This window comes from Chiloscyllium plagiosum, chromosome 1 (genome assembly GCF_004010195.1).
Source record: "Chiloscyllium plagiosum isolate BGI_BamShark_2017 chromosome 1, ASM401019v2, whole genome shotgun sequence".
In the NCBI taxonomy this organism is placed as follows: domain Eukaryota; kingdom Metazoa; phylum Chordata; class Chondrichthyes; order Orectolobiformes; family Hemiscylliidae; genus Chiloscyllium; species Chiloscyllium plagiosum.
In genome coordinates, this window is record NC_057710.1 from 127,455,138 (window position 1) to 127,468,809 (window position 13,672).

Here is a 13,672-nt window from a genome sequence, read left to right on the forward strand (position 1 = left end):
GGTAAAGACAAGCCAGGGAACTATAGACCAGTGAGCCTGACGTCGGTGGTGGGCAAGCTGTTGAAGGGAATCCTGAGGGACTGGATGCACATGTATTTGGAAAGGCAAGGACTGATTCGGGATAGTCAATATGGACTTCAGTAAGGCATTCGACAAGATTTCCCATGAGAGACTGATTAGCAAGGTTAGATCTAATGGAATACAGGGAGAACTAGCCATTTGGATACAGAACTGGTGCAAAGGTAGAAGACAGAGGGTGGTGGTGGAGGGTTGTTTTTCAGACTGGAGGCCTGTGACCAGTGGAGTGCCACAAGGATCGGTGCTGGGTTCTCTACTTTTTGCCGGTCAGAGTATTGAGTACAGGAGTTGTGACGTCATGTTGCGGCCGTACAGGACATTGGTTAGGCCACTGTTGGAATATTGCGTGCAGTTCTGGTCTCCTTCCTATTGGAAAGATGTTGTTAAACTTGAAAGGGTTCAGAAAAGGTTTACAAGGATGTTGCCAGGGTTGGAGGATTTGAGCTATAGGGAGAAGCTGAACAGGCTGGGGCTGTTTTCCCTGGAACGTTGGAGGCTGAGGGGTGACCTTATAGAGGTTTACAAAATTATGAGGGGCATGGATAGTGTAAATAGGCAAAGTCTTTTCCCTGGGATCGGGGAGTCCAGAACTAGAGGGAATAGGTTTAGGATGAGAGGGGAAAAATATAAAAGAGACCTACGGGGCAACTTTTTGGCACAGCGGGTGGTACATGTATGGAATGAGCTGCCAGAGGATGTGGTGGAGGCTGGTACAATTGCAACATTTAAGAGGCATTTGGATGGGTATATGAATAGGGAGTGTTTGGAGAGATATGGGTCAGGTGCTGGCAGATGGGACTAGATTAGGTTGGGAGAACTGGTCGGCATGATGGGTTGGACCGAAGGGTCTGTTTCCATGCTGTACATCTCTATAACTCTATGACTCTATCAGTAATCATAGGGAATACTGCTCCAATAAAAAAACTCTTTCAAAGCCAGACAGGTCCAAATGGAGGGTGAAGCCATGCTCGATGAGGACATCCTCGAACCCAAGCCAGAGCAAGTGGAATTCCCAAACCAGATGGACTCAACGATTCTGCATGGATTATTGGAAGGTCAACACCGTTACAAAATCAGATTCATATCCGATTCCTAGGTTGGAGGACTGTATCGAGAAAGTCGGACAATCCAGTTACATCACTAAGTTGGACTTAATGTGTACTTACTGGCAGGTATCTTGATCAGAGACAGCCAAAGAAATTTCTGCGCCTGTAACCCCAAATGTGCTATATCAGTTTAAAGTGATATCCTTTGATTAGATTAGATTAGATTACGTTACAGGCCCTTCGGCCCAACAAGTCCACACCGACCCGCCGAAGCGCAACCCACCCATACCCCTACATTTACCCCTTACCTAACACTAGGGGCAATTTAGCCTGGCCAATTCACCTGACCTGCACATTTTTGGAATGTGGGAGGAAACGGAGCACCCGGAGGAAACCCACGCAGACACGGGGAGAACGTGCAAACTCCACACAGTCAGTCACCTGAGGCAGAAATTGAACCCGGGTCTCTGGCGCTGTGAGGCAGCAGTGCTAACCACTGTGCCACCGTGCTTTGGAATGAAGAATGCACCCGCCATATTCCAAAGACTCATGAAGAGAGTTGTAGATGAGTTAACAAACTGTGCAGTCTATTTGGATGATGTCGTGATCTTTAGTAAGTCCTGGAACAATGACATGGTAGAGTTGGCAGAGCTCTTTGAACGAGTATGAGAAGCAAAACTGGTGATAAGCTTCGATAAAACTGAATTCGCGAAAGTAGGAGGTGACGTCCTTGGGACATAAGAGAGGTTGACCCCACAGAACGCAAAGATGAAGGCCATCAAGGAATTTCCAGGAACAACCTCAAAGAAAGAAGTGCTTCAATTCTTAGGGCATGGTGGATTCTATTGGAAGTTTGTTCCAAACCTCAGCAGTGTAGAGGTGCCATTAACTAATATGCTGAAGAAAAACACAAAGTCTTGGAGGACAGAATCATGCCAGGAGGCATTCGACCATTTGAAATCAATATTAACCACCAAACCAGCTTTAGCTCCACCAAACTTTTCAAAACCTTTTAAGGTCGCCATCGATGCTAGTGACATTGGAGATGGAACTGTACTCCTACAGGAAGATGAGGGTGGGATTGAACTGCCTGTTGGTTACTTTTTGAAGAAGATCAAAATGCACTAAAGGAAATACTCCATGATTGCAAAAGACCTATTGAGCTTGGTACTGGCCTCACAACAATTTAATGTGTATGTCACGAAAAACATATTGGAGATGGCCGTGTACACTGACTAAAATCTGCTTACATTCTTAGAACACTTTAAAAACAAGAATATGAGACTATTTCGTTGGAGTCTTATGTTACAGACTTTTGATTTAAAAATCGTACATGTTATGGGTCAGAAGAATGTAATCGCAGATGCGTTATCGCAGATTTAACTGAGAGAGTTTAGATGAGATTTGTCTTTATTTAATGTTAAATATAGATATATGGGAAGAAGTTAACGTGAACTTATATTAAAGTTGTCTGTATGTTAGGGTAATGTGTTTAAAATGCAGAGAAACATCTTTTCATATTGATGGTTCATTTTTTCTTCAGGGGTGGGGGGGGGGGGGGTGCGGTGTTATGAAGATGTGGATGTACCATACCTTTGAGACAGTAACAGCTAGCATTGACAGCACCTAGTGTTCTCAATAAGACACAATGTAACTGGGGTAGCTAGTTGACTGGAAATGACAAAAACAGACTCAAATTAAGCCAATTAGTTTAAATTATTCCCTGAAAAATACCAAATTCCAATCAAGTTTGAATTGAGCATACTGACAACCTTAAAAACCAATGACACCATCCGACGCTTTGGGGTATAAAACAGGGGAAACTTGAAAAGCTGGGAGGAGAACTGCCCACCAGACCAACGGCTGCAGACTGCTAGTCAGAACTGTCTGAGAGGTACCTGTCCAGAGAAGGAGTTTTACAGAGAAAAACCTCAACACTGACCTGGAGAGCCAATCTAGCGATGAAAATAAAGAGAAGTATCGACTGCTGGCTGGTTTGAAAATTAGAATTTTTCTGCCAATCTTAATTGGGAGTTTTATAGGATGAGTATAATAGAAGGGAAGGTTAAAGATAGGTTAGAGGAAGGAACTGTATATAGTTGTTAGTTAATTATTCTCTGCTATTGAGGTTGAATGGAAGGACCATGCACCCAACTTTCCCACCATAAGTTTCCACTGTAACACCCTGTTCATTCAGGTCACAGCAGTGCCGGTCTAGGGGAGTAAGTCAGCGACTACCCATGATCAAACACATTGAGATTTGGCTGAATGGTAATCTGCCTGCTTTCACGCTGTCAAGGGGAGACTACAACAGAGATATTTTCAGTCAGACCACGGATTATTTTGACTCAAGAAATGCACAATTGTTTAGTTGAAGATTGTGAAATAATGACAAGGCATTCCTCATGAAATCTTGTTTATTTTTGTCACTGAAATACACTTAAAGATAAAGGTACAAAAATATCAAATAATTTATAAACGCACAATTCATATACAGTTTGCAATTTTTCTGAGTGAGAATCACATTCATAACACAACTTTCCTTCTGAAACTCACAGTCAACATAATTCTAGGCTGAAAAATCTCTCATACAACAAGGTCCCTTCACAGAGATGGCTTGTATTTATAAATACCATTACTTCCTGTTAATATTACATGATAAGCACCAATATCTCCTAAAATGCAGGTATTTCACATCATTTCTACAGAGACATTCTCTCTACAGACTTCAACTTTGGAAACATTCTGATATTATATCAGCAAAGTCCCAAGGTTCACTTACAATGTTAGTGATTCATAAACATTACAGTAAAATCGTGGCATTGTTAATGTCAATTAATTGAACTTGAAGTTTGACCTTAGTTCACACTGGAACTAAAGTATGTTTAGTCAACAATTCAAAGCTTTTACCTATAGTATGCCATCAATACATCACGTAGGATACATAGGCCTTCAACAGCAATAGAAAGATTAGATTAAATTTGGATTGTAATTTAGTTTAAACAATTTCACATGACAGTTTTTCTGCATTGCCCACCGCCAGTTTCCCTCCCACCCTGCCACATGATCTCCATATTCTCCTGGATTGTTCCAATAGAGCGTAGCATTTGCTCAAGAAATATTATAACAACTTTGTGAGAGGGCACTTTATTGCCTCCAGAATCAACACAATGTTAAACAGTTTCCAATCACAATCCCTGTAGCGATTTGTTCGCCGTTCTGTATTTTCCCATTTACAACTCCATAAACAAAGTTCTTGTTCCTTCACTTGCCCCATATATTTTGCCTTGTGCTCTCAACCTTTTTGCAATCAGATCTCTCCTCTCTTCAGAGCTATAAAGCTTGCAACAGTCCAACAAAGTCGCTTACCAGCACATTCACATGTGCATAAAGGAATGGGGGATAAGTGCTGGCTTTGGCAGCGATGCACAAATTTAATTAAATAATTTACTAATAGTCAATAAGTCAAATTATTAAAAAACGGTACCAATTATCTTAATAACAAAAGCATTTGATAACCAACAGATCTGTTTTAGTTTGATTCTTCCCTAAGTTCACAAGCATACTAATATTTCCTTGTCTAATTGCACCTTTGATGATCAGAAATTATTTTCCAATACTAATGGAGAAAGTTAACAAATTGCTTTCAGTTGTACAGTATCTGCTCCAGTGCCAGACCACATTCAGAATAATCGTACAAATCACATCCTGTAAAAAGAAGCTCTCCAGCACGGCACAACATTTCACAACAGCAGCTGGATTTCTTAGGCTCTGTGTAGACAATTACAATTACAGTGTATGTAGGTTAATCAATGAAGTATGTTTCAGAGGATCAATACAGGGGAACTGCTCGAACAACATATTGAACAGTGATATCAGAAAGTGAATGCCCTGCACAGGGCTTCTTCATTTCAGTGTTCACTGTACAGCAACTTCCATGGGGGGGCAATCAAGTGAATCCCATCACAGTTTCAATTCTTAGTTATGTCGTCTGGAACCTGGAAAACAATGAAATAAAACATTATTTTTCCCACAACTGAAGATATTTCCTTTGATAGTGAGGACAATGTTTTCATCAAGTATAATTATGGGGCATTATCAACTGGGCTGTTAAACAAATAGGTGTGATTTTGTTAATGATTCATTGATTTTACGATATGATATTATTACATACAGGATCCAAGGAAGATGTGGCAAAACGTTAATATTTTTCAAATATCACTTTTAATATTAAAATAGAACAGATAACAAAATGTTTAAGAATTATGCCCTGGAGCCTTTACAGTGCAGAGCAAAATATCATGGAGCTGACTGTGAGGGAAGGAAGCATGAAAAGGAGTTGAAGTGCCTGTTTTGATCACTGGGTTATATTGAATTGTCTGACCTCAGCTGGCTGCTAAAGGTATGACAACCATGGCAGCTGGAGCATGGTATTGCCCCGCATTCCTGCACCTGATTACCAACCAGAGACACCCCATCTGCTCCTGGATTTACCACGCATGGGCGATGGTGAGAACAGCACAGGATTCAGTCCTGATGCCACTGTGGTTGAATAGCTTGCTATCATTCACTGTCACAGCTCACATGTAAATACTAGATTTAGGGACAGAGTAATAGAATGCACCAAGAGCCTGCATGACTGGGCAGCAGACTGGTATTAAAGCCTCGGCCAAGGAACTGAGGATAAACATGAGAACAGCATTTCACTCAAACACATTTATTCACAGATAACATATGTATGTTTACAAGCACCAACCTTTCTTGGATCTAATTATAATCTTCACCCACTTGGCATCAGGGCTCACACAAACAATCTTCCCAGTTTTCATGGTAATGCTGTAAAGAGAAGGTAAATCTTCAAAATCTAATTCACAGAAACTGGACATCTCCCATGTAAGGCGAGAATCAGTGACACAAACATAATCCTTCCAATCAGCTTCGTAAAGAAACTGTGAGTGACCCAATATATTTACAAACTTTTTCCACCGTCTAAATGGAAAGGAGAATACGAGGAAGGTTAAAGATGGTGTTTTGACCCAATTACTCACATTAGCTCTTGTTTCTCACAGTATGATCCTTTGGGAATGTATTGCAAACTCTGAATGGTTCTCGGATGAATAAAAATGGAGCTGGGGTTCTCAGGGCACAGACACCGTCCTTGAGTACCCGGGATTGGAATGCCTGTGAATGAAATAAATTGAACTGAAATTTTGACTGTGATTGTCATTAGCAGAATGTTAACATTTTATTTAAGCATTAAATTCAGTATTAAAACAAGCATCATATTATCAATAGCATGCACCATCAGTGACTGTTTAATTCATTAATGAACATCCAACTACCACACAGGCCTGTCTGGCTGCTCAGTACATCAGCAGAAAGACTTTTTTCCCCCACATTGTATTGCAAAGAAAAACTAAAACACAACATAGAAATGCTGACATACCTTGTGCAGCAATAGCACACAGGAGCAGGATGGCAGTCAGTACAGCTGTTGCTCTGTTCATTTTTGACTTTGTTGCTGAATAGATTTTTGCTGAAGATCTTCTGTCTACTTCAGTGTCACTCTCTCTGTTGAATGAAGTTCTGCTGAGGACAGGTCCAATCAGCTCCTATTTATGGAGAACATTAACTTTCGTATTTCGTAATCTTGAAAAATGAAAGCTGACATAATTCTGTAAAAGGGAATTTCCCTGCTCCTGAGTCAGATTTGTTCATTTTGCAATTTTAAGGAGAGTCACTATGTTACATAATTCACAGCAGCAACAAGCAGACTAGATGAACTGAATTAATTAAATCTAGATGTTAAAATGTTAAGCACAGCTTTCAGAAATGGCCACTTTTGCCAAAATGCAAAAAGAGGTGTGGTCAGGCACAAAGTCGAATTTGCCATCCGAAGAGTTTATTTGTAAAAGCAATATAGCTGCCACATCTACTACTGAGTGATTAACATATTTGTCAAATTTCCAAACACATTCAAGTTGAATTACTATCCCAATCATTAGAAGTATTTTTGTAAGTTGCCATAGAATCAAATCCTTTTGTGGTGGTCATAATACCTTCCTTTGATTATTAGTTAGCTTTCAATGTCAATAAAAAATTGCTAAAATCCAACCACATCAGTTTTAGGCTTTTATTGATTTCCCAAAGCAATTAACATCCGATGTTCTGCAGAATAATCCAATTGTAGATTTTATACCCAAGTCACTGGGGACCTCTTCTTCAACATTTCCACTTTATATATTAACAATCTCAATGAAGGAACTGAGGGCATTCTGGCTAAGTTTGCAGACAATACAGAGATAGCTAGATGGTCAGGTAGCATTGAGGACTTGGGAAAGCTGCAGAAGAATTTGGACAGGTTAGCAGAGAGGGCAAAGAAGTGGCAGATTCAGTACAATGTGGGTAAGTGTGATGTCATGCACTTTGGTGGGAAGAATAGAGGCGTGCTCTATTTTGTAAAGGGGGAGAAAATTCAGAAATCTGAAGTGCAAAGAGACTTGAGAATCCAGGATTGTCTCAAGGTAAACTTTGGTGTATTGTGCGCAGTTTTGGGTCCCTTATCTCAGGAAGAAAGCGCAAGCCCTGGAGTGTGTTCAAAGGATGTTCAGGAGAAAGGTACAAGGAATGAAAAGCTTAACATATAAGGAACGTTTGAGAATTCTGCGACTGAACTTGGTGGAGTTTAAAAGGATGAGGTGGGATCGAATTGAAACTTACAGAATACTGAATGGTCTGCACAGACTGGATGTTGGGAAGCTGTTTTCATTGGTAGGAGAAACTAGGATCCGAGGCACAGCTTTAAAATAAATTTAGAATGGAGATAAGGAGAAATCGCTTCAGCCAGAGAGTGGTGAATCAATGGAATTCATTGCTACAGAAGGCTGTGGAGAACAGATCATTGAGTATATTTAAGACTGACATAGATAAGTTCTTGATTGTCAAGGGGATAAAAGGCTACATGGAGGAAGTGGGCGAATGGGGTTGAGAAACCTATCAGGATCAATGGTGCTGGAAGAGCACAGCAGTTCAGGCAGTATCCGAGGAGCTTCAGCAAAATCGACGTTTCGGGCAAAAGCCATTCATCAGGAATAAAAGCAGTGAGCCTGAAGCGTGGAGAGATAAGTGAGAGGAGGCCCAGCACCTCCATATCCTTGGCAGAGTGGGAGGGGGAGTTGAAATGTTGGGCCACAGGGCTGTGTGGTTGATTGGTGCGGGTGTCCCGGAGATGTTCCCTAAAGTGCTCTGCTAGGAGGCGCCCAGTCTCCCTAATGTAGAGGAGACCGCATCGGGAGCAACGGGTACAATAGATGATATTAGTGGATGTGCAAGTAAAGCTTTGATGGATGTGGAAGGCTCCTTTAGGGCCTTGGATGGAGGTGAGGGAGGAGGTGTGGGCACAGGTTTTACCAGTTCCTGCGGTGCAGGGGAAAGTGCCAGGATGGGAGGGTGGGTCGTAGGGGGGCGTGGACCTGACCAGGTAGTCACAGAGGGAACGGTCTTTGCGGAAGGCGGAAAGGGGTGGGGAGGGAAATATATCCCTGGTGGTGGGGTCTTTTTGGAGGTGGCGGAAATGTCGGCGGATGATTTGGTTTATGCGGAGTTTTGTAGGGTGGAAGGTGAGCACCAGGGGCGTTCTGTCCTTGTTACGATTGGAGGGGTGGGGTCTGAGGGCGGCCTTGAGAAACTTATCAGCCAAGATTTAATGGTGGGGCTGACTCAATGGGTTGAATGGACTAACCTCTGCTCCTTTGTCTTATGACCTTACGGCCTAACATAACAGTAAACGCAGACAAATCAATGGAACAGCATCTTAAAATATTTCTGTCTTTCATTGGTTTTACTCGATGATGTGTCTCATTGACCTGAATGTTCAGGTTTGGAAAGAGGAGAATGTCAGTGTAAATGTCAGTTTGGATTGGGTTAGATTGAGCGTGCTGTAACATTAGCTCTGGAAAAGAAATATCTTCAAAATGTTTGTTCCAGTGAAGATGTTTAAATCGTTGACTGTCAGATTTTATTTTGGTTGTTTGTTATAGAGACCATACAGCATGGAAACAGACCCTTCAGTTCAACACATCCATGCTGAACATGTTCCCAAACTAAATTACTCCCACCGGCCTGTGTTTTGCCCATATCCCTCCAAACGTTTCCGATTAATGTACTTGTCCAAATGTCTTTTTTTCGTTGTAGCTACACCTGAATCCATTACTTCCTCTGGCAGTTCATTCCACACGCTAAACATAGTTTTTGTAAAAAGAAGGCTGCCCTTCATGTCCTTTTTACATCTTTTTCCTGTCACCTTAAAAACATGCCCCCTTGTTTTGAACTCCCCTACCTTAAGGAAAAGAACTTTGCTATTCACCTTATCTATGTCTGTCATAATTTTGTAAACTTCTTTAAAGTTACCCCTCAACCTGCTTCACTTCAGTGAAAAAGGTCCCAGCCTATCCAGCCTAGTTTTATAACTCAAATCGTCCATTCACGGTAACAGCCTGTTATATCTTTTTTGAACTCTCTCCAATTTAGTAATATCCTTCCTATAACAGGGCGACCAGACCTGCACACAGTACTCCAGAAGAGATCTCACCAACATCCTGTACAACCTTAACATGATGTCCCAACACATACACTCAAAGGTATGAGCTATGAATGTCAGTGTGCTAAGCACCTTTCCAACCATCCTGTCGACCTATTACACAAATTTTCTTGAACTCACTTAACGAATTCCTTACCACTCAAACCTTTAACACTATGGCAGTCCCAGTCAATGTTTAGAGAATTAAAATCCCCAACTATTATACTCCTAGTATTCTTACATTTATCTGGTATCTTTCTATGTATTTGCTCCTCAATTTCCCTCTGAATATTAGGGACCTATGGTACATCCCATCAGATGATCATCAGTTACATATTTCTGATTTCAACCCATATATTTTCACTGGAATATCCTTCAGAAATATTCTCTCTAATTACAATAGTAATGTTTTCCTTCATCAAAAACGTACCTCCCTCTCCTGTCTTGCCTCCCTTTCTATCCTTCAGAAAGTATCTAAAACCCAGAATATTGAGCTGCCAGTCCTGTGCTTCCCTCAGCCAAGTTTCTGTAATCGCTATGACGTCCCAGTGCCATGTTACAAAACATGTCCTGAGTACATCAGCCTTACTTGTAAGACCCCTTGCATTGAAATAAATGTAGGCAAAAGTGAGGACTGCAAATACTGGAAACCAGAGTCTAGATTATAGTAGTGCTGGAAAAGCACAGCAGGTCAGGCAGTATCTGAGGAGCAGGAAAAACGCCGATTCGGGCAAAAGCCCTTCATCAGGATTTTCGATTTTCCTGCTCCTCAGATGCTGCCTGATCTGCTGTACTTTTCCAGCAGCACTCTAATCTAGACTCTTGAAATAAATGTAGTATAATTCTTCAGAGTTACCTCATTCTCTGATTTGCTCTTTTCCATTTTTTCCAATTATCTTACTCTTCTTCTGGTTCAGAACCATCCCCATCTGCTTTTCTATTTTCACTGCTACTCAGAAATTCCTTCCCCAACCCCCATATACCGTCTGCTAATACTTACAGCAGGGTCCTGAAATAAACTCGCAAATCTCCCTGACAGGACGTAGGTCCCTTTCCAGTTCAGGTGCAACCAATCCCTTTTCTACTCCAGAACAGATCCCAATGATCTCAGAATCTGAGCCCCTGCACACTGCATCACCGCCTCAGCCATTGATTAATTTCTCGAGGATCAATCGTAAATGCAGTGGATGTTAAAGTAAAGACTTCCATCTGCAAAATCATTTTCAAAGTTTGCAACGCTACTTAAGGAAAAATGAAACATTCTAATTGAATGGCGCAGTGGGAGCGTGCTGGGCCCATCAACCAGAGGTCAATGGATCAAAACCATTCTCTGCTATTATCGAGTGAAAAGTAGGAGTATACTTAAGAGGGAAATCAGGAGGGCAAAATGGGGACCTGAGATAGCTTTGGCAAATAGAATTAAGGAGAATCCAAAGGGTTTTTACAAATATATTAAGGACAAAAGGGTAACTAGGGAAAGAATAGGGCCCATCAAAGATCAGCAAGGCGGCCTTTGTGTGGAGCCACAGAAAATGGGGGAGATACTAAATGAATATTTTGCATCAGTATTTACTGTGGAAAAGGATATGGAAGACATAGACTGTAGGGAAATAGATGGTGACATCTTGCAAAATGTCCAGATTACAGAGGAGGAAGTGCTGGATGTCTTGAAACGGTTAAAGGTGGATAAATCCCAGGACCTCATCAGGTGTACCCGGGAACTCTGTGGGAAGTTAGAGAAGTGATTGCTGGGCCTCTTGCTGAGCTATTTGTATCATCGATAGTCACAGGTGAGGTGCCGGAAGACGGGAGGTTGGCAAACGTGGTGCCACTGATTAAGAAGGGTGGTAAGGAAAAGCCAGGGAACTATAGACCGGTGAGCTGACCTCAGTGGTGGGCAAGTTGTTAGAGGGAATCCTGAGGGACAGGATGCACCTGTATTTGGAAGGGCAAGGACTGATTAGGGATAGTTAACATGGCTTTGTGCGTGGGAAATCATGTCTCACAAACTTGATTGAGTTCTTTGAAGAAGTAACAAAGAAGATTGATGAGGGCAGAGCAGTAGATGTGATCTATATGGACTTCAGTAAGGCGATCAACAAGTTCCCCATGGGAGTCTGATTAGCAAGGTTAGATCTCATGGAATACAGGGAGAACTAGCTATTTGGATACAGAACTGGCTCAAAGGTAGAAGATGGAGGGTGGTGGTGGAGGGTTGTTTTTCAGACTGGAGGCCCCTGTTTGAATGAAATCAGATGAGGATGTGAACAGTGACTGTGGTGAACTTCTGTTGCTTCAAAAGGAATGATATCTGCAAAGGTTTCCATCCGTCAGTAGTCAGTCTCTCATGCTGTTTCACGGGTTAACAAGGGGAAGTATAAAACCCGACTTGGAAAGTATTGGTGAGGGGCTTCTCCGAAAGTGGGTATCAGTGGGATTGTACAATGTGGGCATTGGTTTAGCAGGTGGTTCCAGTGTCTGGGAACAGTTTCAGCAGAGAGGGAAATACAACCGTGTAAGGTGCATCAGAGTTTTACAAGTGCCATGTGTGAGATTATATCGCAGCCCAAAGCACAGCCAATTGCAGACCTGGGGAGAGTACAAATGTCTGGAGTAATTTGTGGGCAATCCAGATTCAGAAATGATCCAGATTCTGACAGCAGTCAGCAGTAGCCACCCCTGGCTGATATGGGTGTCATTGTACGGGATAGGGTGAATGTTAGAGGGTCAGAATGGAGTAGGAGTGAGCATCAGGAACCTGATGGAAGTTGATAGATGATGTGACAGCACAATGCTAAAACCCAGGATCCTGGGAATGAGGAGTTTTGGACATTTGGGAAAAGTCAGCAGTGAGATTGGAGAGTGCTAGAGTGTGGCTCTTGTGCTGAATATCACAACCATAGTCCATAATTAGCTCATGTAGTTTGTTTGTTTCAAAACAGTCGTGCACTCTAATAATCAGCTTCCAGATTGTCTGAAGCTGATTCAAGTTTCACTTTATTCTTGTAACGTAGTGTTGGGCCTGTTGCTGTACTGACTCCTCCCCCTGGGTTTGTACAGCGGTTAGTAATATTCCAGGGTCAGATTTTATTTAAAACACAGCTCGTGTTAGTGAACCACGTGACTTCCAGGAATACTTTGTATTCAATGCAGCTGTTTCAATGATTGGTTTTGTTCTCATTTAATAATGGGTGTATGAGGTGAAAGGGCCCCTGCAGACAGTCAGAAGAGACCACATCATTGTGGGTGGTCTTGACAGTGTGTTTGATCGTGAGATTAAGAAAGCTGTCAAGTCTGATAACCTCTCTATCACCAGACTTACTTGCTACAACATGAGGATGTTTTGAAGCAAACAGATTACTTGTGCTACACATGGACTGTGATCACAACACTCCCCACAACATCTACACTCTAGCACCCATATGAAGGATGTTATGCCACAGAATAACATCCAACATCAAATTACCCGTTGAACCTGCTGAACAGATGAGGATCATCCCTCCTGCTGTCTGCAAACAATGTAATTCTGCTCTGATTAGATTAGATTAGATTAAATTCCCTCCAGTGTGGAAACAGGCCCTTCGATCCAACAAGTCCACATCAACCCTCCAAGGAGTAACCCACCCAGACACATTTCCCTCTGACTAATGCACCGAACACTATGGTCAATTTAGAATGGGAGAAAGTGAGGTCTGCAGATGCTGGAGATCAAAGTTGAAACTTTATTGCTGGAACAGCACAGCAGGTCAGGCAGCATCCAGGGAACAGGAGATTCGACGTTTCGGGCACAGGCCCTTCTTCAGGAATGAGCAGAGAGTGTTCAGCAGGAGAAGATAAAAGGTAGGGAGGAGGGACTTGGAGGAGGGGAGTTGGAAATGTGATAGGTGGAAAGAGGTAAAGGTGAAGGTGATAGGTCGGAGTAGGGTGGAGGCGGAGAGGACAAGAAGAAGACTGCAGGTCAGGAAGGCAG

At 42.1% G+C, this 13,672-nt stretch overlaps 1 protein-coding gene across 1 annotated transcript in view; it reads right to left on the reverse strand.

Moving 5' to 3' along the window:
- Positions 1 to 3,523: 3,523 nt before the first annotated feature.
- The window catches only part of LOC122555821 (interleukin-8-like), a 22,029-nt gene continuing 11,880 nt past the window's right edge, over positions 3,524 to 13,672 (reverse strand). The window contains exons 3-6 of the mRNA XM_043702000.1: positions 6,571 to 6,736; positions 6,173 to 6,305; positions 5,881 to 5,960; positions 3,524 to 5,122 (exon numbers count right to left, since the gene is read on the reverse strand). Of these exons, the coding sequence (XP_043557935.1) occupies positions 5,103 to 5,122; positions 5,881 to 5,960; positions 6,173 to 6,305; positions 6,571 to 6,736 (399 nt within the window). The 3' untranslated portion in view covers positions 3,524 to 5,102. The remainder of the gene's footprint in view (positions 5,123 to 5,880; positions 5,961 to 6,172; positions 6,306 to 6,570; positions 6,737 to 13,672) is intronic.